We start from the raw sequence: 25072 nt of genomic DNA, 5'->3' as shown, positions 1-25072 counted from the left end.
GAAAAGTTCGTTGCTTTTCTAGCCTTTCGCCTCTGATCATTTATTTTTATTCTTTTCCTGTTGTCTAATTCTGACACAAGTTGAAAGCCTCACTCCACAAAGTATCACCATACCTATTAAAATGTATTCTTAAAATATCTGTTAGTACATCAAAACACAATAGATTAAAGGAGAAAAAGGGATCCAGTGGAAGGTGCAATAATTTGAACCCATTTCTGTTTTCTCTTTCTTCTGGTTTAGTTCATAATCAGTGTTGATTTTTTATCTTCTGTTGTCCTATTATTAATAGAGAAAGGGAGAAAAGATGTTGAGATCCTTCTGTTGGCATGTTTTGAAGGGGGAATCTTGTCTTCACACAGGATGAAAGAATATAATTCCAGCTTGCTTGTAGGAGCACTGGTAATAGATTTTAGGACAATGGACTACTCTTACTTGGTGGAATCATTCTGACATGGCTCTCGAACACTCTGGCCATGCTTTTGTGCCATAAAACTCAGGAGATGAGCCTCACCCTCTACCTCTGCTTCTGGTAGAAAAAACATTGCTCTGATGTAGGTGAATTCAGCTGGCCAGGATCAAGGTAAAAAAAATTCTCCGGAGTCTGTACTAAGATATGCTCTTCTTAAATTCTGTACCTGATACGTGAGCTCTGTAACTGCTACTGATTACAGTATCAAAGAACATAAATGATCTGAGTTTACTGTGCAATCCTGTCTTACAGTGAATACCCGTCTCTGTTTATTTTATATCCTTCAAAAGGTCATTTCTAAGCACTTTTATGTTTATTGAAAATCCCCCTGAAGAATCCTTGTTTAAAATATTATCTACTGGGCTGAAATGCACCTGGTCGTTCCAAACAAGCTATACTCTGAACTTCTTCTTGGATACTTGATGCTTGATCAAAACACATAATTTTCTTCTTCCTTCTGAAAACATTATGTGTGCACCAAAGCACTGCATGTGAAAAAGCTGCTGCAGATTTCTGCATCATGTGGTATCCAGACTGGGTACTATCAGCACTGGACTTTGTTTCTCACATTGTAAATGTCTCCTTTCTCATACTGAGCATGTGGATTAATCAGTCTATAATGCCATTTTCCTCTCATTTAATAGAGTTGATAATCCTACACAAAATATTTGTGAGTTAATTAACAAGTGCAGGAAATAACATCCTACATGGTGCTCAAAAATACAATATAATGTGAAGACAAGTCATAAGCCAAGAAACAAACAGAGCTGGATATTGGCAATAGCTACACAGATGTGTTAGAGGGCTGAGTCCCTAGTGTCCATAAAGATTTGGCCTTTTTTGTGTATTACATCACTAACACCCAGTTATAAACTCACTTTCATGCAGCTCTCTACCAGCTTGAATGGCAGAAATGAGCAAAACAGCTGTTCTCAGGAACCCAAATCGTCTTGAGCTACAGCAACTGGGGAATAATGAAGTAAAATGCATTTGAAAAAACAGATAGTTGTGCTTCTAGCACTCCACTATCAATGTAGTTTGGTTAACAATCTTAGTTCATACACTTTAGTACCTTCCAAAATAAGTTTAAAAAACCCTTCAACATATATACAAATTCTTACAAGTAGTATTCCACTTACTGGCCCCCTTTCCTGTTTGAGTTAATTACCTGTTGTAAATAGTAGGATGACATCTCTGGGACTAGATGGTGGCTCATCAAAAAGTGACTCCATGGTGGGGCACTGACTTCGTTACCATTATTCTAAAGAAATTTCAGCTCTTGATTGATGAGCTGCATGGTTTACTTTCTAAAAGGAACAGACTGGCAGCAGTAAAACACACTATTTCCAGAAAGGTAATGAAAGCTCAGCACTCTCCTCAGCACTGTCAGGTCCGGCTTTTGGCATAGGTTTGCAGCAGTGAACCAGTACGCTTGTTATTTCTCATCCTTTTACATTCTTGCATGGAAGATTATTACTTTCAAAGTTATAATAAACGGTGGAAGATTCAAACACAAGTGATAAAATGATAGCCCGTTATTTTGAAAGAAAGCCCACAAAATTCTTTAACGCTTAAAGACATATATTTCCATACTGCTGAATGGATCTCATTCACATTCTGCCTAAAACCCCAGAGACTTTTTGGAGATAAGGGCTACTTTGGTAGTACAGCTAGGCTTTCAGAATTTATACACCTAACAGATAATGTGGAAAGCCATAAAGGTTTGGAGGATAACTGTTTATGTTTGTCCTCATATAGGATTCTGGCTTTAATTGTTTATACAACTACAATTCTTGCATGTCTTCCTTTCTTTTTTTTTTTCCTTAAAAAAAAAAAAAATCAAAAAAACAAACTAAACAAGAAGATCTCAGAACTTCTGAGAACAAATTTCAGTAATATAAAACATTAGAGATTTCCTCTGGGCACTTTCCTGAAGCAGAAAATAGGATAGAATTTAGAGTGGGAGCTTCTGATGTAAAAATGTCTAGTGTGATAAGAATTCTGAACTTTAGACCTATTATGAGTTTAAAATTCCAATTTCCTTTGGAAGAGGGAGATCAGTGCTTGTGTCTCAGTCTGAACATTTTGAATGTGAAATTTAAAATGCAAATCAATTACAAAATAGCAACCAATAAAGCAAATAAAAGTAAAATTGAAATTCCATCCTCTTTTTTTCTCATCTTTCTTTACTTTGGTACAAATCCTGTAATTAAAGTCAACAGGAAAAAGAAGTGTGTCAAAAATCACTCGAACTACATGATTTCATCATGTTCATGTACTTGCACTCACAGCTAACACAGTTATTGCACTGGCTCTGAAGCAGAGGCTTTGTGTCATATATATTAATATGTCTACAAAGCTGTATATATGCAAGATGGAAGCGTTCCCCAGTAACTAAACCAGCTGATTTAGAAAAACATTTGCGCTGCTTTAGAGAACTTGCTAACATGAAGTGAATCAACACAGTCTGCTAGCAAACATTCATGTCCAAAAGTGATACAGTGACATCAGTCTTTTTTGTAGCCTTTTTCCCCTGACTATATGACTTCATTAGCTATACACAACTCTGCCCATAGGCTCTAGCTTTTGTGAATCAATCTAGAATTCACAGCTCAAGACAAGTCTTGCAGTTCTGTCCTCATCAGAGGATCCCTTGTAATTATTAACACCAACCAGACATTGGCTGCCGTGCCTTCATAAATTTACAGTATTTGGACAGTTATTCTGTGAACAATTAAGACTTGACTCTTAGTCCAGTAGGATGTATTCTTACTTATTCCAACAGAAAGGCAATTCCTCAGCAGATATTTTTGTTAACTTTCAAATTCATCCCTAGTTACGGAAACAAACAAACAAACCAAACCACAAACAAGACAAAAAACCCCAACCCATAACACAACCCAGTTGTCCTTTTTTTGAAATTTTAGAACACAGTTTTTGCTGGATTTTTTGAGAAATGGCACGTGCCTTGTTTTAAATTTATTCCATACTGAATGCAAAGAGGTTCAAAACATTAATATTTTTAGAGAGACGAAAACCAAGAATGTTTGTTACTGATGGAGGAAATATAGTAATAATAAGGAACACTTTTAGTCAAGGATGATGACTGTATATGTTACTGAGACTCATAGAAACCTCATAGCATCATGAAAAAGGACTTGTTATTGATCTTATAGATGAAGCAACTTAGCATACCAATGACACCATTTTCCAAAAAGCACGTAAAAAGTGAATAAAAAGCAAAGAACAGAACTTAATCTTCTGTTTCCAAGTTTGTACAGATATGTCTATCACCATTATTCAATCAAACAAGAGAAAGCAAGTTATGTCATGTAAAAGCTGGTCGATATGGCAGCAGTTAAAATGACAAATAGACAGCAACAGATAAATAAAGTAATTGCATTCCCTGACATAAGATAAAGAGCAATGCTACGGTAAATTAAGACAGTTTCTCTTGATAGCTTGATTCTGCTTTGACTATTTCTGTTGAGAACTTACTCATGTCTGTGACAGTGAGCTGCACTGATACATTCCACCTCAGAAGCAAAGCAGAAGCAATTCCTGTCAAAATCCCTGGTGCAAATTCCAGGTCTGGAAGAACAATTATTGTCATAGGCTTCATTAGAGGCATATTGGCTTATTCTTGGCTTGAAGAAAATTTGTCTGTTAATTATACGTGTCCTGCAAAGGCCTTTGATCTGTATTTGTTTCTCTGAAAGCCAAATGACCTCGTTGTTAGATTCAAACACATACCTCAACGGAAAGAGCTGTTGCAGGCAGCTATGTAGTAACTTAAATTGATATTGGCAATAGCAGAGACACAGTAAGAGTAACATATTTTATGAAGTCCAAACCACTAGCTCTTACTGGAGGAAGAGATCCAGGTTTTGTAACTGGAATGGGAAAACAAGTCGATGTGGTTTTCTTCTGACAAGAAAGACTATGTACATGATCCACTGTCTGTAAAGAGCCTCCTACTCCCACTTCAAGTGCTGTTCCTGAATGTCTGATCAAAAGACAATGCTTTTTTATTTCAATCCTCCAGCAATTACATAGTTAATGGATTATTTTATTTTTTCTTCCATGTTGTCTGTTTAAACCTAACTGAATTAGAGAACAAGGTCTATACAGCTATGCTGTCTGTGGGTCTGTCAGCCCTTCAGTAATAAATTCTGAAAACACTGCTTGGTTTCAACCATGTCACACGTTGATGAGCTGACTGGTACATAGACACTATCTGACCAACCAATGGCTTCTGAGCTGACATTCACCCATCTTCCTCTCACTAGAAACTCTTTCCTCAATCACAGAAACATGGTCCCAATGTTTTTCAAAGACTATACTGCTGTATTAAAGTGAAACCCCCTCTGAATCAAATGACCAGGAGACTGGTCTCTGAAAAAGACCTCAAGTATCACAAAGAGTGAGGATTAAATCCTTACTAGAAGTAACACTGTTGACGTAACTGAGGTTGTAACTTCTTGTCTTTGGTAGACCATTTTCCTGTATACATTCAGAATAAATTAATACTCAACTTTATCTAAAATAATTGATCTGATTAAATCTAATTTAATCTGGACAGCACCAGTGATGAAATTACAACTCCCACAAGGTATCATAGTAATCTAGTCTCTTTGTTAATGTTCAATACTCTTTGATTCCCCCTGGTATCCTCTTTTCTGGAATGTCTGCTCCAGCCACATCACTGTCACTAATCCTTTCGTGTTGTGTAGTACAACATCAAGCATTGAGCCTGTTTTTAAGGTTCCTAAAGTAAAAATCTCAAATTACTCAAGCTTAAGGCATCCAACAGTTGAATAATTTGAATCTTCCCTGGCTATTCACAAGAAGGCAAATCTGTAATTCAGCAGACAGTCTCTGACTGAACTTCTGCATTCATTTCACTTAGTGCTAAGTCAGGTTTGAATTCATAAAAAAAAAAAAAAAAAAAATTGGCCAAGCAACTCAAGAATATTTATACTTCTTAGCACATACAGTCAAACACTCTAACACAGCGGGAATTCATGTGGTATTGGAAGACATTAGTGGCAGGGCTCTAGGTGACCACTAACAGGCCCTGATCAGCATCACCTGGGCCCTCACCACACCCTCTGCTCACTGGTCCATGAGTCCCATTTAAACTCATGCCAGGGCAGCCTGGCCTCCCCTAAGCTACACCAGAGCTCATGTCTGTGCTTGGTCCTGTCTCCTGCTGGTCTGGATTGCTTGCTGGTCCTCCTGGATAAACTTTATGCTTATGCTGTAAGTAACTTGCCTCATGTCTCCTGAACAGACCCTGGATTTGACTTGGCCTGGGACTGCTGATGGCCTTGTTCAGATCCTGTAGGACTGTGCCCTGGTTGGTAAGGCCACTGTCTTCCCTAAGCTGCCATGGCTCCTGGCTCTTGCTGTTGCCTGACAGTTGGCTACAAGAGGTAGAACTCCCACTTGCCTGGAGTTCATCTCAGGGCGAGACCTGAAATTAAAATGCAAAGTGTTAGTTGAATTAATATGGTCTTATTAATTCAAGTCATGCTCTAGTGACAATGCACAACTTCCTTTCTCTCTAAAACCTGAACTTTTGCTTGAGGAGGTCACTTATGTGGCAAAGCACCTGATCTGGGCTCTCTTGTAACTTAGAAAGGAGACTGAGGATTAGGTCTTTGGAGTGGGAGACATCCACTGGATGCTTTTTATTTTATTTCCAAGAGCCAAATCCCTTGCAGAAGTGCACACAACGTGTGTGTGTGTGCCTCGTATCTGGAGTTGAGATCTACCCCTCGTTCCCTCAGGAATGGCTCTTTAAACAGAATGCCCAGGTCCCACATTTTTTTCAAAAAGTGGTCTAAAATGCTAAATGGAAATGCTCTCTGAAAAGAGTAGTAGACTGTTCTCTCAGAAACATTAAATATTGCATGGAATTTTTACCCCTCATGAAGCCAAGGGGTCCTCAGTCCAGCTAAGGCGCAATTCCTCTCAGTTACCTTCTTGCTTTCGCTGTTCTGAGACCCCCCCGGAGCTCACGGGTGGGCACGGACCCCCGAGTCTCTTGATGTGGGACCGAGAGCTAAGGAAAAAGAAGCCCCGGCGAGCGACCCGGGAGTGCCGCCTCGGAGGTGAGCAACCAAGCGGTTGGTCGGCCCCACACAACCCTCTCCCTCTCTTCCCAAGGGCGGGCGGCTCCATTCCCCCCTCACCTCACGGCGCGGGCGGTTGCCTGCCGCGTCCCGCCTTGAGGCGACCCCGGGTCGGAGTGGCGAGCACGGCGGCTCCCGCCCGCAGGCTGCCTCGCCCGCCGCCGGTGCAGCCCCTTCCCGCCCCAGCTCCTCCCGCTCGCCGCCCCACCTCCCGCCCGGGAGCCGAGGTGCCGGGCAGCCCAGTGGGCGCCGCAGCATGAGCGCCGAGTGCAGCAGCTACCTCAACGCCGACAAGGTGCTGGTGAGCGGGTTCAGCTGCCCACGGACGGGCGGCGACGTCCGCGCCGTGTACTGCTGCGGCTTCCAGGACGTCAAGTACTGCTGCGATGACCCGCACAGCTTCTTCCCCTACGAGCACAGCTACATGTGGTGGCTCAGGTAGGGGAGCGGCGGTGCCGCCCGGGCCCGGTCCCGCACGACGGGCGGTGGGGAGGCTCCGGGTGGCGGGAGACTCGTGTTCGCCCGAGCTTGCCTGCGGGTTTGCGTTTCTGAGGTACCCGCAGCCGGGCACTTCGCGCTGCTTTTGTCCCGCTGAGAGTAGCGGCAGAGCTGCAGCTGCTGCTCAGAGAGACTTGTGCTTGTGCCGCGGTTGTTTCCGAAAGAAATAACTCGAGGTCTTTGCAAGGAAGCGTTGGAGAACGCGTGGTGCCTGTGTACAGAGCATCCCGTGTCCCTCCATCATTTCTGCGGGAGATGAACAACTGTCGCAGGGCCTGAGTGTGTAAGATGCTGCCGTGCATAAAGTTCTCAATGACTTTAGCTACTTTTCTGTGTGCAGTAAGGTCAAGCACTGCATAACTTTTTTGGAAGATGGCAGACTTGTGCTGTCCTGGCTCAGTGCGAGGGTCCGTGTAGCTCGGACTGTGTGTCCAGCAGTGGCTGCGAGGGCTGCACACAGCCTGGCCCCTCTCCGGTCCTCAGCATCCCCGCTGCTGTATCAGGGTGTCGGTACAATACACCTCTGCACGGGGCTTTTGCTGGCTTTTCATGGGCTCGTTATTCCTGATTTTATCTGATCCCTTTCTGGACTTCTGTCTGCTTGTGCAGCCCTGATGGCAGCAACACTACCTGTTCTTTGAAGACACACCCTTTTATCTGTTTTATACTGTTTCCTACTAGTTTTCTGGAGCGCCCTGTAGTATTAGTGTTGTGAGCTTTGGTGACCAACAATTGCACGTTCACTTTATGCACAATGTTCAAATTTTTGTAAGCATTTGGTGCGTCACTTCTCAGCTTTCACCTCTCCAAACCAAACAGTCTTAGTCCTTTTGAATTATCGTTGAGGTAGATGCTGTGTCCCACTGACCAGTTTAGTTGCCTCTCATCCATACCATTTTTCACTGCACAGTGCTGCTCTTCGAGGTGCACAATCTGGAGCTGTGTGCTCAAAATGTGGGCATGGCAAGGTTTTGCTCTCAAAATCCTTCGTGTTGGTGGCCGATGTTTTGTTGATGTCTTAGGCTGCTGGTGCACGTTGACCCTGTGATTTCAGTGAGCTCTCCCTGATGACTATGAAACTTTTCTTGAGTTCAGAATCAGTTCTGAGTTCATTGTCATGTAGGCTTGGTTTTGTTTATTTATACATTACATTATGTACACCAAAGCTCATCTACATCGGTTTTGCCTGCTCAGTTTTCCACAAGTCTACAAGCATTCCTTGCCCTCACAGGATTTCATCACTTGTAGTTCCATTAGGAAAACATAAAAGTATTTTCTGGTCTCTCGGAATGTTTTGGTGATCACTGCCTTACTTTGTCTCAGACTGCTACTTTCTTCTGTATGTAATGACTATATGTTAAAATAACCCTTCAAATGCATCTTAGAGCTTTTAAGAACTCACTTTCAAGACTTGAAACCCTTAAGACTTGAAACTACTCAAGAGTTAGCCAAACCAGCCAATGTAAGTCTGGAGGTTAAATGTACTTAGGAAGGGAAAGGATTTGGGAGCTTTGATGAGGGAATTGTTGCAGGCTTTGCTTTACTCCAGAGCTCTAATTTTGTTGTCCTAAATCTTTGGTTGACTCCCCCCATTAATTTGAAAGCAGTGACTGGATGCGCCACCAAGTAGTTGGTGGCATCTCAAGGATTACTTCTGTTTGGTGACACAGCGCTTAGAATTTTAGGAAGCTATTGCAGATTTCTCGTGAGTTTTTGCTGCTGCGGGAGACGCGTTTCCAGGCCATTTGGCAGCCAGTTCTGACGGAAGCAGTTTGTGGAGAAAGCAGCAGCCTAGGCAACCTGAAGTGAGAGTTGCTTGCAGTCCTGTGCTATTCTTTTTTTTTTTTTTTTTTTTTTTTTTTTTGCCAAATCTCTACTGCCTGTACTATGTTTAGAGCTATATACTGCACTGTCCCTTAGCAAAATGAAACCATGTTTCCCCCTCCCACTCCTGCAAAATCTGGAGGTTTGGACAAGTGCATCCCAACGTCTGTTGTACTAGGAGCTGCTGTACAATCGTAAGTTATCAACCTTTGAGCAACTCTTGACACATTTCATATTTTCCCCTGAAGTTATTATATATAATTAGTATTATTTATTTCCCATTTATCCTTTCTTTTTTTTTTTTTGCTGGTACTTACAATCAAATAGTATAGTACCTTCTTTTTTTGTTAGAGCAGCCTATGTTCCTTTTCCACATTTCTTGAAAAGCTGACCTCAGCAAAGACAAATGAAAAATGTGGGTTTTTTCTCTCTCTCTTACAGCAGTCGGGAGCCCATGGAACAGGGAAGGGAACACTAGTAAAAGGCAGGGGTGTACAAAATTTGCCAGGAGGTCATGTAGCTTTTGAAACCACAAAACCAGCAAAACACTGAACAGCTTACCCAGCCATGTGCTATGCACGTATATGCATTTATCATGACACATATACTTCACCTTCAAAGCTGAGTGGAAAGGGAGAAATGCTGAGCATGTAGTATTTGTACTGAACTGTGATGCAGTTAGGTTCCATCAGCACCTTTTTTGTTTCTCATTACTTTAAAATATCTTAGAATTATTTTTGTCACTGTTTAAATAAATTTCCTTTTGCAAATTCAATGGCTTATTTCAGTATCAAATAGAATTCAGTATCCATTCCAAATCTGTACCTTTTATAGGTTTCATGCAGTATTACATATTTAATTAAACTCTGGCAGGCCAAGTATAGATTTTATCCAAAATGCCGTATTAGTTAATACCCATAGAACCATGGTGACTTAATGCTGTGGCCAAGATTTGCTTAGCTGTGCAGTTCTCCAGGAGTCTGTTCTAGTTTTCCAAAATAGCAAGACTTTTGTTCCTATATACTCATTCCTCCAGTCTCCTGGGAATATTTACCTGTTTCCATCGCAAATGCTATGTCCAACACACCACTGCAGCAATGCCATTAGGAACATTTGATTCACTCGGATCCAGGTGACTCATGAGCTTCCTTTTAATCCGTCAGTGGACAAAACTGCATCTGCTTAGCTGATATTTAAATTTTCCCTAGCTGTTGTTGGTGTGGATGGACTAATTTTACAGACTAAAAATAACAGTAGGTGTGCGATGCTGAGCAATCACTGACAGAAATGTCGGTGACCCCCCTTAGCAGCTCTGGACAGCAGCTTGGGGGGCCCTAGGGTGTCTGACAGCGGAGCCTCTCTGCTCATGTTTGCGGAATTGTGTAAGTGCTCCAGGGTTACCCTTGGCCTTTGTCACCCTTTTAATGCTAGATCATCATTTTTGGGGGTGATTGAGTTGTTAATGCAGAGATTTTTGCTCCCTAATGAGGCCGCAGCTGTGGGCAGGAGTGTCTTTTTAGTTCTCTTGTTTAATGTCTCTGCTGTCAGAAGACTGATCTTGAAGACACACACCCTGAGGCCTGTAGCCTGTTATTATGTGGACTGCTGAATAGACTTTAAACACCTGGTATTTGAGGTGAAGACAGCAAAATGTTTTTAGCAAGAGCCTTTCTAGATGAATACACAGCACCACAGTAATTGCTATAGAATGTAGGGACATGTTGAAGGGCTGCCTGTATTTTCAGAGGAGGGTGGTCATTAAAATGATCAATGGTCATAGTTATTTTGGTATTTTGTTTCTAATAACAGTTTTAACTATAAAAAAAAAGGAGAAGATTGTGTTCTGGTTAAGAAACTTCAGTGTTCAGAGCTGTGGAAGGCATACTTAATTGGGAAAAACTTTGCTTAATCATGCATATATACGCAAATATAGAAAGGCAGTCTAGTTCATGCAGATGATAAATACCATGAAAAATCCTCATAAGGGTAAAGCTGTTCTTTCCAGAACCAATCATTTTGCTGAAAACAAAGTATTTTTGTTGTGTGTAGAGGTAAATGTTGGATAAACTTCATTAATTGATCTGACCAATAAGTAATGAGAACTGCATCTTAAAGTCATACTGATATCTGCTGTTCTCATCCTGCTGATTTTAAGAGTTTCTCCTATAGACATATCTGTCTGCTGGCTTTATGGGAGTTTATAGGGAAGCTTTGCAATAGCTTGAATGTAAAATTCATAAAAACATCCCGAGGCACAGTTCTTCTCATCTCCCTGCAAGGCCAAAGTAGAAGTGACTTCTCACTGATAGCGGTGATTTATAAAGGCATTTCTAACACAAGAGTATGGAGTTCATAGAACTTATGACATTAATCTCTCTTCTGTCCTTTTTACACCTGTCAAAATTGTAAATATACCACAGCAATATTATAAGGATTCTTGATCCTCAGACTTTCTTAATCTGTGACCAAAAGGCTGCTGTTTAATTTGACCAGAAATCAGTGTCTTTGGCTTGGGCTGTAAAACAGGAGTCTGTGACAAACATGTACTTTGCTTAAAGTGCTCTAATAAGCTCTTCTTGCAATAAAAATGGCATTTCAGACTGAAAATATAGCTTTAATAGTCATGTTACTTGAGAAAAAGAAGTTTGCATGGGGTGCCTGGAGCTCTGGAACCCCTCTTTCTGTGTGCATGTGGTATTTATGTGATATTATGCTTATCTGGGGATATGCACTGCATCAGAGAAGCTTTTTATCTCACTGAGGCCAGTTACTACATGAAGTTATTGCTGATTTTTATAAACACAGTTTAAATCAGACTCAGGAGTGGAATGTATAGGTAACAAATGACATCGAGGGCCAGCTGTTCACCAGCTGTGTAAAGCCGTTCACCTTTCTGAGGGCAATTAAATAATTCTAGCTTGTGCAACTGGAGTATTGAGCTCTAAACTTTTGTTTACGGTAAATACACAGTCACTCCCCAGCCGGAGTACAAATAACCTCCAGGTATCACCCAGACTGTTGTTTTAATGGGTATTCCAGGCTGTCTGTACACTTAATTTCTTTGTTTTTCTTTCTTAGTGTTGGAGCACTGGTGGGCCTGTCGATAGCAGCAGTGGTCCTCTTTGCTTTTATCATCACTGTGTGTGTTCTCTGTTATTTGTTTATCAGCACGAAGCCGCGCAGCAAACTGGATACTGGCTTAAGCTTACAGATGGCAGGTAAGACCAGTTGTTATTGAAATAGGTTATCTCCTGCAGAGGAAGAGCCTTATTCTGTCTTTAAATGGATGTGGAGGAATCCAACAGTGTGTATTTTCCTTCTGATGGGGACCTCAAAATGTAGTAATGCCACTCTGCTGTTCTGTCTTCTGAATGAAATTTATACCAAACTCAAATGAAAAAAATTAGCACAAGTGTAGTAGATTTATTTGGTAGTACAAAGACTGTAAAGTTTCACAATACTGAGTAAGGGTGTAAGAATTAAGTCCCTTTATCAGCAAGAGGCTTAATGGGTTAGTCGCTCTGGATTTCCTGTGAAGAGTACATAAACGTAGAGTGGTGGTTACTTTCTAGGAATAAGAATCTCAAAGGAGATTAAGGAGATTTTAAGTGTATTTTCTTGTGACAGGGAGAGGTTGTTGGTTTTGGTTTGGTTTTTTTGTTTGTTTGTTTTTTTTTTTTTCCTTTCTTCCTGATATAGGATCCAGTCTAAGGCATCTAAGACTCTTCACTTCAGTCCCAGTAGCCCAGACCTTTGAGCCCAAGTGGCGTTGGTGGTTGCCCACAGGAACAGCACATGTAGCCAATGTTTGCCCACTGGCATGGGAAAACCGTGGCTGCTGCTACTACATTTTAGTACATTTGTGAAATCTGGCTGCAAGTTTTGATGGCAGGAAGGGGTGTGATAAAAGTTTCACCTTCTGTCTTGGACTTCGTAAATATTTAAACATGGCTTGAGTAGTTCAACCAGTAAAGTTGTAGAAAGTAAAGGAAATGTACTTATTTAGGCCTTGGAAGCTGCAAAAGCTGAAAAAGGGGTATAATTATTGGAAAAAAGGTCCCACTTCAAATTATATTTTTACTAGTATTTAAAATGCTTCCATATCTGCATGGCAATAAATGACCAATGACCTACTGTGATTTTAGCCTGTTATACAGCAGTAAGCCCCCTCCTGAGTGCCTAGTTAACACAGTCCACTTCATACCAAACTTTGTGTGTTTTGCTTTGCTCTCTAGAGAATGGAGGCATTGGTCTAAAAGTTGTTTATAGCGCTGTCAGGAAGTGCAAAGCCTCATTTTGGACCTACGTAAGCTGAGCAAGCTGCCAAAGTGAAAGTCACACATTCAGAAAACTGCTACTAATCCGCAAATTGAAAAATTGACACCTGCCATGGAGTGAGAGAGTGGAAGTAAGACCTGCAAGGGCCTAAATAAGCTCTTGGGCGGAATGAACAAAATGCCCAGTCATCTTCTACGAGATGGTTGTGTTCTAACTATAAACTGGCATTGTGTTTTTGATGGTGTTGGTGCTTAACTTCTTCCCTCAGGTTTTGCTGCTGTGGCATCACCTCTTAAGCCACTGCCAGGGCGCTGTTTTCCTCACGCTTTGTATTTTTGTGCCAGGCATATTTGGCTTATGGGGGGCCAGGAAGGAGGCAGGTGCTACGGCACTGCTGCTGCCAAGTTATTCCATCTTTCTCTACAGACTTGAACCCTGCTGCAAAACCACATCCTGCTTTGGCATTAGAGATCATTTCTCTCTTCCAGTCACCAGGTGAACAGCATCCCAAGGTCCCACACTGGTGACCCACTGTTCACGTAGGCATCCTGTCTCTCATGATTCCAGGTATTAGGACTTCAGGAAGCTGAGAGATCTTTGCTTTTTCCTCGCTATCTCCTGTGTTGGTTTTGGGCTTTATTCAGACTGCATTGCTTTGTATTTAAACACTGTTTTTACTTTGCTCTTATCTTTTGTTTTCCACTTTTATTATTCTGCTGCCTTGGCTGCGCTGAATGACAATTATTTCACATCTAAATTCTGATAGCTTTAGCTGTTGATGAGGTGGGCTGCTAGAAATTGAAAGCCAGTTGCTTTGCCAAGGTTGAGAGATCTTTGAAAATGTTGAAGGATTTAACTGACAAGCCTTAGTGCTTATCTTCATCATTTCTTTTGCATGGAAGTCATGCAAGGGCTGAGTGTCTTATGAGATGGCCGCTTAGCTGCTTTCAGGCATGGGGAACAATAATAGCAGCTTCTCTGCTGTTCTTTCAGTTCTTCTGAGATTTGAGCACAGTTGTACATAGATGACTGTCTTTGTTTTGAACTAGCATAATCTTGCCTTTAGATGAAGGCTGTGCCACACATTAGGTGTTACACCCTATACCTGTGGAGCATTCAGAGAACACTCATTTGTGAAAGCAATACTGTTATTATATTCAGTTTCACCCATAATATGTCAGCTCAGTTGGAGTTTTATATTTCATTAAACATACAATTGATTGTTGTCTGCCTTTCCTCCCTCATGTAGTAGTCAAAGTTAGATGAGTGCATGGAACAATGACTAAGATCTCCCAGATATAGAAGTGGAGTTGTTGGATTTTTACAGGAATAATTTAAAGATCAGTCATAATTCTAACAACAAACTAGATGTGTGGTCTTTATTAAAGCTTCTGATTCTGCAAAAGGTGGATCAGCTGGAATTTGCCTCTATTTAGTCTTGAACAAATGGTCTTAAGTAGCATCGATACAGATTTTATATGTAGGGTTCCTAGCAAAAAATAGCATTTTAATCTGAGAACTGAATTTTAAAAAATTAGCGTAGTCACTGGTGCAGACCCGGAATAACTAGTTAAATGTTAGTTGTTATACTGATGTAAACTGTTGTTACTCATTTCTGTTTGTAGTATCATAGAGTGCAGAGTAGATCCCTTACATGCAAGGCAGTGTGTACAGGCAAATGAGAAGATCCCATATCTCAGGGAGTTTGGTCTAGTTTCTTATCAGAGCTGGTTTTTCTCAATAAAAAATAGCAATGTACTTTATTTACTTCTTTCAATGAAACCTTTTCCTTTTACAGTCTAAATCTCAGATCTTTATACATCACTTTCTTATTGTTTGCACTTAAAATGTGAGGCGCACCTAGGATTTCGCTCATGGGTTAATGATCTGCCTTACTCAAGTGTCTAAGTGCTTCACAGGTTTTCTTCTCTTTATCCTCACAGCTACTTTTCTGGAGTAGGGAGATGCTGTCAGCCCAGTCTTAAAAGGAGACAACTGCAGGGAAGTGTCATCATTTTAATGCTTTGTGTGTCAGCCTAGACATTAATGTCTAGCGGAATTTTGAAAGGACATCACTAACCAGAAGACTTTTGCCTTGTGATACCTCTAAAAATATGGCTCCACAGGAGCCAGGAATTGACACAGGAATTCTGTGATACAGTGAATTGAGCCATGCTTTTCGAGACCAAGCTGAATGCAAACATTGTGGATTTTCCCAAGATGAAAGTGAATTTGTTCATATATTTGTTTTCCTTCTAGCCATAAAAATTCTCTTAGTACAAAGGGTTTATCCCCTTCAAAACATAGGGATCTATGGAATCACAAGATTGCAAGTGTTTTGTTAGGCTGAGTGAACTGTGCTGGAGGATCTAGGGGAGGTGAGGAAGACTGAGTAAAGATTGCATAATTGTCAGGAAGGGAGTGGTAAATGGGCAGAAAAGGAGGAATTTAGAGGCATATCTGCCGCTCAGCACTGGGAGAAGAGGTGCACAAATGCTTCTCTTGAAGAAGCAGCTGATGGGAGAGGAGTGGTCGTCTCTGCTGGCCCCTTACAACCAGTTTTGCCATCAGAGGTAAAAAGGTGGATAGAGACCCTCCACCTTGGTGAGGCAAATAGTTTTAAAACACATTTTCTGAGTGATCCCTGTATTTCTGCCAGTGTTAGTCTGGGAAGACCGCTGGGGAGAGGTCTCCTATACCACTGCAAAATGAGAATAGCAAATTACATTTTATGATGGTAACTAACATTTTCCTTTAAAACTTAGCACTGGGAGACCTCTCTAATGCTTTTGGAGTCAAACAGCATGGACCTTTAGTCTGGAGTGTGAAGAGAGCTGGGGCCTTGCACATTACTCATAAGTGCTGGGAAAAATGTGCTTTAATAGAAGAGATTAATTCCTTGTTCTTACAAAGCAGTGACATCATAGTATGCAGAAGCTCATGGTTTCATTTCCTAATAATGAAAACTCAGCTTGAAAAATAACCAGATGATCTTTTTGTCCCAATTTCTCTCCTTAATTAAGGATTCCTCATGGGGCACTAGTGAAATACACAAGACATTAGAATATTTTGATGAAGAAGCACCAGACACTCGCACTTTCTCTTCCTTAGCTCAGTTGAATTATCTGATTCTATTGGTTCTGAAACCAGATAGCTGCTCTCTGAATTCAGAGACACTGTGTTCTGTTTTTAGAATATGCATTGATAGCTTTGTTTTCTAGGTTTATCAATAATTTTCACTGTATGGACATTCTGCATCTGGCCTTAAATTTTCCCTAGTTAGGCTACTTTTCTCTTTGCCAGCCATCTGCCTCAGATATTTGTACATGGGAAAAATCAGCCATATGTGCCCAACTATTTAAAAAATAAAAAAAAAGAAAAGAAAAAAGAAGGGTATTTTAAGGGTATTTTTTCTTTAGGAAATGAAGAAATTTCCTGTTTTGGAGCTGGGAATTCAAATTTAGTGTAAGAGTAGCATTAGCTCAAATTTACATCACTAGGAAAGATTAAATTTGGAAATGTTTAAATTGGACTCCTTAGCTTTTACGTTTCCCAAGCTTCTTTGTAGCAGTGAGTTTTATGCAGTGCATTAAGAGTCACATTTTTTTATTGCAAAGACAACCTGTAGATGCTGTGAGCTGGTTTAGACACAAAATCTAGACACGCTTCAGAAATGGGGTGCCTTCCTCTATAACTGATAAGGTTTTTTTTTAATTACTTTTTTATCACAGCTGAAATAACTCACTGAAAGACTTGGTTTCTATTAAGATCTTGGCTTAAATATTATTGCACAGATTTATTTTTTTTAAAGTGTCCAACCGTCAAATCCCATTTTGATATTTTGAAACCAAACTGCAGGTTTTTTCAATTCAAATACTAAGATGCAACTTTCAAAACACTTCAAAAACAAATAATTCATTTGCCCAATTTGCTTTTTTTCAGGTTGTTTTTTCTTTTTAATGAAAATATTAGAATTCTCATCTTTTCATCCCTATTGGATATAGGGAACCTACGACCTGGGTGTGTCTGGGAGGATGTAGAAGATGATCAGGGAAGGTGGGGTCAAGAGAGCAGAGCAGGGAGGTGGATTTAGGGCAGAGAGATGAGATAGGGGGGACTCAAAGTTGAGCTGGTTGCTTGTAGAGACAGGGACTAGCATGGGAAGCAAAGCAGCAGAAAATTAAGACTGGAAATGGAGTGAGGAAAGTGAGAAGGGAATGAAAGTATGAATGGAAGGTAGGAAAGAAAAGAACTGAAGTTGAAAGTGTGGTCTTTCTAGAGCTTTGCTCGCTCTGCTGTCAGCAGGTACCAGTGAGAACCGCTGCCACAGTCCCCTCTGTTCTCCCTTTTGACAGTGCCCCATCTCAGACTGCTTTTGCTTTGGTTATTCTGATCACTTGGGCAAACTCGAGTTGTCGGCACTGAATCTCCAGCTCTTCTGCTCCAAGCAGGTGTCTGTATCAGTTACCTGGTGGGATTTTAATAAACTGCTATTTATTTTAACCTATGAAGTTGTGCTCTGAAAACCAATATACAAATACTACTAAGCTTCAAAACCAAGCACTCAAAAGATGGGAGATGCCAGAACTTAATATTTTGGGGAGGGTGAGGCAACTGGTTAAATGTTTTGCTAAAAAATCCTGTTCCTGTCATCCCCTCAATCTTTCTGAAAAACGAGAGTGATGCTTCTTCCATGCAAAGAAGTATTTTGAGCCTCCCCCCACATAATGCTTTGGGATCACTGGATGGAAGGTACAGTGAAGACAATAGTGCCTGATCATGTCTGGAGAGGGGGAAAGTTGGGGAGTTCTGATCTGTTTTCTTGATATGGGAAATTTTTCTGCCATTTCTTTTTGGAGGCTCACTGATTTCCTGTTGTAAGTCCTATTTACACTACAGTGCTGCTACCTTAAACTGCTCTTCATCTTGATGTTTATTCCATTTTAATACAAGTTAGTTAATAATTGCAGCCTCATATGGTCTCAGGAATGGGAAGTGGAATGGCTCAGGTCTGTCCCATTCCCTAAAGACTGTAGAGGAAGATTCCAGGAACTGTGTTTTCTCTAGTGAAGAGGGCACACATATATTACTACTTGCAATTAAAGGGAGAACAATGCTGTTAGTTTTACTGAAAATGCTTTTGTTTTACAGATAGTGAGACTAGAGGGAGTTCAATATGTTAAACAGAGGCACTGGATGGATTCTACCAATGCTGTAATGAAAACAGGTACAGTGAGAACATTTCATTTTACTGTATTGTATTTGTACCCTCTGCTCTGTTTTATATGTGGTGATGCAGATACAATGAGTATCTGCAGAGACTCAGAGTGCTTCCACAGAGAAATCTCTTCTTGATTTACTTGTATGTGAATATTCTTCTTGATTTACTTGTATGTGAATATTCTTTCATGGTTGTGTGCAAGAGACGATTACATTCCCGTTATACATTCCGTATACATTTCATTTTACTGTATTGTATTTGTATTACCCTCTGCTCTGTTTTATATGTGGTGATGCAGATACAATGAGTATCTGCAGAGACTCAGAGTGCTTCCACAGAGAAATCTCTTCTTGATTTACTTGTATGTGAATATTCTTTCATGGTTGTGCGCAAGAGACGATTACATTCCCGTTATGCTGTCTTTGTGCTTTCCCTGATGCCGTCCAGAATGCACCAGAGCTTACTAAGGAGGCAGCCATTGTAACTTAACCTTCAAAAGAGGTTATTTAGCAATGAACTGCTAGAAGGGCCCCTGTGTGACAAAGGGTGACTGCAGTCAAGTGTCTGGTGGGTAGTTTAGTCATATTCTGATTCTTGGGGATGCTACCTACAAGTGTCAAGTCAAGTCTGATAGAGAACTGAAGAGGGTTATCTTGCAAAATATGAAGTTTCATTTGCTGACTTGATTTTTATGCTGAAATCATGTTTAAAGGTCAAACTGCCTGTGGCACAGACCATGCAAAATAGTATTTAAAATGTATGGCAGTACAGATGAATTGTACTTCAGACTTAAAAGGAGTTTATGAATAATGCAAAATATTTCATACGCCATGAAACCCACATTTTACTTTCTGCAGGGGGTGAAAGCTCATGGCTAAACAGCCACAGAAGGTGAGAATAGCCATAGAACAGCAATTTCTGTCACAGGAAAAAAAACAAAACCAAAACCAAAAACATGGGCCTGTTTGTTCAACAGTTGTTCTTAGGTGACCAGGAAAGTAAATGTGGCAGAGTTCCCTGCTTCATGTATTTTCTCTTGTACCCTTAAAAAAAAAGCCACTCTGGTCCTCATAGATGCAAATGCATCTTTCTCAGCACATTTTATCATCAGCATAACAGGTTGGTTTGGGCTGCTTGTCACCATGAAAATACGTAAGTGTAGCAAAACTAATTTTGAAACTCCTAAACACCTCCACGCTTTTTTTCCCCCCCCCGCTGTTGCAAATGAAGAGGCTTGTGTGAGAAAAATGCCATGGGAAGGCTAAAAAGGATCCTGCAGTCAGAAAGCCGTCTGTAGTGAGAAAATCCAAAAATACCTGTGGCAGGCACTGAGTACTGAGATGAGATGTCAGTTCAGGTCTGTGAATGTAGCGTTGCTTTCTGTAAGGCCATGAGTCATTTCCTTGTGCTTCAGTTCACCTGCCTTCCACTGTGTTATAGACACTAATGTTTCTGGAGTGCCCTGAAGTGTAGCCTGCTCACCACTATTGTGTATGGGAAGAGAGAAACAGAGGGAGAGAATTGAAAGGCCAGCTGCAAAGGACTTTTTGTAGGGTTTGAATGCACATGTTATATAAAGAACATTTTTTTTTTGTGGATGAATGATTCAATTTTTTTTGTTGGCAAAATGAGGCTGGCATTATCATGAAGACTCAGAATACTCGATTCTTCTTTTGGGGCTAAAATCAGAAAAACTCTACCCTTAGCCTGGGAGTCTTTTTGCTTCCAGGTCTGAAATGGAACAGCTGGGAACTTTCTATGAAAATGAAAATGGAGCTAAAGATCTTTTCAGAACTTCAGCAGATGACCTGGTTAGGTGTTGGCAGAAATTCCAGGTCTCTCATTGGGTTTTGTCTGCTGTTTTTCATGTTGTCTGCTTGTTGCAGGTTTCACCCCCCCACCTGTTATCGGGAGCCACTTCACCATGCAGTGATAAGCCAGAAAGTCCATCAGTGGCTGTAAAACTTCCACTGCTGTGAGAAAGCTACGTGTAGAAATGAGATTTGATTTAGCATGCATACTTCCTCTGCCAAATTCACTGAGTTTTAATTAGGAGCAGGACTCCCTACACTCTTGGAACTGCTGTAGTTCAGCATACAGCTCAAGCTTGTTTGCATGCTCTTTTCCAGGAAAGGGCAAACACAGCTCTTGGCTTTAAAAAGGGAAAGGAGAAGAATTAGGCAGCTCGAGGCATCTCTTCAAACTTGCAGTGATAATAGATCAAATTATTAAACAACGGAGTTATGCACAAGAAAAATCTGACACAGATTTCATGAAGATAAATCATGACAAACCAGTGCAATTTCTGTCTGTGTCAGGGTAATTTTACCTGTCAGACAAATAGGAACAAGTGGCTGTGACTTACAGGTCTTTGTGAAAATGCAGTCAAAGAGAAGTTTTCAGTGGCTCATTCTCAAACACATTTTTGGAGGGAAGGATGTCTCAGTACTCTATCCCAGTTGAATAGTAAGAGCTTGACTGGAGGATGAAAGAGCATATGTATAAAATTTATGGATGACACCACCCTGGGAAGGGTTGCAAGATTCTGGGGGATAAAGCCACCTTTCAGAATTATTTCAATGCCCTGGAGAAATGATCTGAAATCAACAAGGTGAAATACAATAAAGATAAAAGCAAAGTACCTTACTTAAAAAGGAGAAATCAAGTACTCAGAAATACCTAAGGGAGAATAAGTAAGTAGTGTGAGGAAAAAGAAAATCTGGTGATTTACAGTATGCTGGAAATGGAGTATTGGTGTTCTGGGCTCTTGTTTTAGTCTGACATACTAAAGAGGGGAACTGTATATAGAATGTAAGGTAAATGTAATAATTTGCTTCAGTTAGTGCTGGCAGTGCCTCTGTTATAATAGTGCTCTTAGGTGTGGAGAGACTGGAGAAGAGAGAAAACTGAGAAAATTACTAAGGTTTTGGAACAGCAGGACCAGCTTAAGATGGCTTAAGTCTAAAAAAGATGAGTGACAGTGCTCAGTTATGTAAAACTGAGGGCAGTGGTTGGCAGGCAAGATAAGTAATGTGCTGAATTTCACATTGCAGGAGATCCAGATTTGGTAATCGAAAATCTTCTAAACTATAAAAGGGTAGAAGTACTACTGGACCAGCTAATGATGCAACTTGTGGGACTTTGTTCCAAAGGCATCTTGATGAGGCTAGACTCACATTCGTCAAAAGTGAGATAGCTGAAGGATCTTGACAGCCTTCGTGTGTGGGAGGCATCCCTTAGGCTACAGCAGCAGCCCCTGGCTTGTGCTGGACTGTGTCCGTGTCTGGGAAGGAAATGTCTGTCAAACTGCTCTGAGTAGACAGAGTCTTGGGTGCTGTGTCAGGCTGGGTGTGAGCCTGTCCGTAGGCTGGAGAAGAAGTGATGGCCATAACAGGAATGTCTGAGCTCCCTTCTGATGGGTTATTTGATCAGAAATGCTGTATGGAGAGGGAGACCGGGCTATTTCAGGTGGAAGAAACCTACAGTTATCATCTAGTCCAACTGCCCAACCACTTCAGGGCTGACCAAAAGTTAAAGCAAATTATTAATGGCATTGTTCAAATGCCTCTTAAACACTGACAGGCCTGGAGCATCAGCCACCTCTCTAGGAAGCCTGTTCCAGTGTTTGACCACCCTCTTGGTAAAGAAATGCTTCCTAATGTCCAGTCTAAACTTCCCCTGGCACAGCTTTGAACCATTCCCATGTCCTATCACTGGGTACCAGGGAGGAAAGCTCAGCACCTCCCTCTCCATTTCACCCCTTAAGGAAGCTGCAGATCCATGAGGTCACCCCTTAGCTTTCTTTTCTCCAAACTAGACCAGCCCAAAGTCCTCAGTTGCTCCTCATAGAACATTTCTTCCAGGCCTTTCACGAGCTTTGTTGCCCTTCTGTGGATGCACTCAAGGACCTTCACATCCATCTTAAATTGTGGGGCCCAGAACTGCACACAGTACTCAAGGTGGGGCTGCAGCAGGGCTAAAAATAGTGGGATGATCACTGCTTTTGACCAGCCAGTTATCCTGGTTTCACACACCCCGGGATGCAATTTGCCCTTGTGCCTGCCAGGGCACACACTGCTGACTCATATTGAGCTGCTGCCAAGCAAATGGCAATACTGGAGGAGGGCACAAATCTAAGTTTATATGTATGTCTCACACATTTTCATTTAAGTTGGTCAGGAATATATAAACATCCTCAGATCCTTAAGCAGAAGAAAATGTAGAATCTACAAAAAATATCAGAGGTGATGTTTTTTGGTTAGGTTGCTCCTTGCTGCTTGTTGCCATCTGCCTTGGAATCCAGGATTTCATACCTGGGAACTTCTGTCAGTAGTTAAACTAACTGAGATTTTCTGGCCAGACTTCAGTGCATGTCCATTGTTTTCTGCATATCCAGACAAGCAACTGTGTCTAAACCCAGCTGTAGCAACAGCTGTTTGCTTCACCTCAGAAGCAATCCCATTTAATGAGCAGTAGAGTCATTTCTTGGTATAGTAATTCTTCAAGTGTAGTTTGGAATATATTTTGGTGTCCCTCAGGATTAAAGGCACACACTGTGAGTATGTCTATCATAACAAAAATGAAATGTGTGATTTAATATAGATATTAATGGTGCATTTTCCAAGAGGCGCTGCATAGGAAATTAGATGAATGACTGTGTCTTTATCTGTTAAGCCTTTTTTATTTTGTTTTAGCACCGTTGTGCCTTGAGCCTTTATCACTTGCAAGGTGAAATCCTCACTTGCACAGCAGAGAAGCAGTAGCAGATCTACCCATCCACATAGATCTCCAGAGGAGGCATTTAACGTTTCATAGCTGTAGTGATGCCCTTCAGAGGTGTAATTCTTCACATGTTAAAGGGCAGGAATATGATGAGATGCTTAGAAAGAAGTAATCCCAGTGAGATGGATTGAGCTGTGTGGTTTGATCTGGATCTGTTGGTAGGGTCTCCTTATCAACACTGCTGTGCAGCAGAGGAAAATATCTGCCCCTTTTCATTCTAATTCTTAACTGTGATTGTTATTTTGCAGATCCAGAGCTGCACACTTCACAAAGCCCCCACTGAAACAAGTTGTTGACAAAACCAAGTGGGTTCAAGAGATTTCCTGGGCCTCAAGGATGAACTATGACTGTGAGCTACAAGAACCTGACTTACTCCTCCAGAGGTGTTTCCTGGCTGTTACAACCATTGTTGATAACCAGAGGCTGATCTGAAGCTGTGTCAGGGTTAATTGTGTATGGTTTTGAGTGGTATACTTTGATTTGCACATACCAATTACTGCTGCTCATCATTTTCGTGCACATTTTTGTCTTTACTCTGTGCAATTTCAGTGAGATAACACAGTTGTCAAGCAGAGCAGAATTTGGCACATCGTGTTGACCAAGCTTTCTTTTAAGCAATCCCTGTATGCCATCTTACTGTGGTGTCTTCATGTCATGGATCTGGTTGTCTGTAGGCAAATGTGATTGTTTGCTGCACAGACATGTGAAGACAGTACCTCAATAAAATCTGGCATTTGTTTGTGTTGTATTTTTCTTAATTTATCATTTTATTCCACTTTTATTTCCTCAGAAGGTTTTCACAGATCTTAAAATTACTTTGATGGAAGAGTTTTCCAAAAGCAAGTGAAGTTAGTAAAAAAAGAAGTTCTATAGGGATTTTTGATTTAAATAGCTGTTTTCATAGGAAATTATAAACACTGAAATGAATTGAAATAAAAATCCACAAATGTTTTGCAGATTCTACATCAAATTATCTTGGAATATTTATTTTGATGCAAACTTTAAAAATTTCCCAGTAGTGTTCCAGGTTGGAACGCTAATTTGTGAAATCTTGAACTTTCTTCAGGTAATCAAAGAGTTCTAATTGTACATTTTATTTCCCCAGAAGTCTTAGGAACAACTAACATAGTCTTAACTGTCATATTTGAGCTTCCACGTCTTTCAAGCTTTCAGGCTCCAAATCATTAACAATAATGATAATTATTTCTTTTTATCTTGTGAGGGTTCTTTAAGATCAGTGATCAAAAGAATCTCTAGAATAATTAACTGTGCTGTTTATGTGAAGGCAGTAGATAGATTATCTCCTCCATTTGCAGATGAAGCCTAAAGTATTTACCTACCATGTCACTTGTGTCTCTGGTTATATTTCAGCTTTGAAAGACCAGGTTCTTGTCCGCTCTTTGGGAGTGACATCTTTGTGCATGATAGTGCCTGAGATTTAAATTTTTTTACAGCTGTCTGGTGTTATGCATCAAAAGGCCCCAAGTGTTTCCAGTCTAAGCTACTCTTAAGTCACATTACTTGTGTGAAAGATGCTGATGCCTCCAGAAGAAACAGAGAATGTGATATATGTTCTTTCAATAACTGTTTGCATATACTAGCTCACTAAACTGGCATTTGCTACTGGGGACTTCTAGAGAATTAAAACCACATTGGATGCATGAAGAAAATAAATTTCTAATAAAGCATAAACCTGGTCTTTCAGTCTCATAACTTTGTTGATTGTGACTGTCAAAGACCATAAGGGAAAATTATTTATGATTTTTGCTACCTGGTTTCCTTTGAGGATCCCAGCCCTGAGATACATATTCTGCAAGTTTGTGTCATTTTAAACCACTGAGAAAAGACTTGCAGAACATGAAA

At 40.7% G+C, this 25072-nt stretch overlaps 1 protein-coding gene across 1 annotated transcript; it reads left to right on the top strand.

The window, feature by feature from the left end:
* The first annotated feature begins 6746 nt into the window (after positions 1–6746).
* SHISAL2A (shisa like 2A) lies at positions 6747–24906 on the top strand. Its single transcript, XM_005498868.3, has 4 exons — positions 6747–7044; positions 12007–12146; positions 18358–18433; positions 23458–24906. The coding sequence occupies exons 1-3, from the start codon at positions 6863–6865 to the stop codon at positions 18387–18389; spliced, it is 354 nt and encodes a 117-aa protein (XP_005498925.1). The 5' UTR covers positions 6747–6862; the 3' UTR covers positions 18390–18433; positions 23458–24906.
* Positions 24907–25072: the final 166 nt, after the last annotated feature.

This window comes from Columba livia, chromosome 8 (genome assembly GCF_036013475.1).
Source record: "Columba livia isolate bColLiv1 breed racing homer chromosome 8, bColLiv1.pat.W.v2, whole genome shotgun sequence".
Taxonomy (NCBI): domain Eukaryota; kingdom Metazoa; phylum Chordata; class Aves; order Columbiformes; family Columbidae; genus Columba; species Columba livia.
The sequence above is the reverse complement of the archived record's forward strand: the minus strand, read 5'-3'. Positions and strand labels throughout refer to the sequence as shown.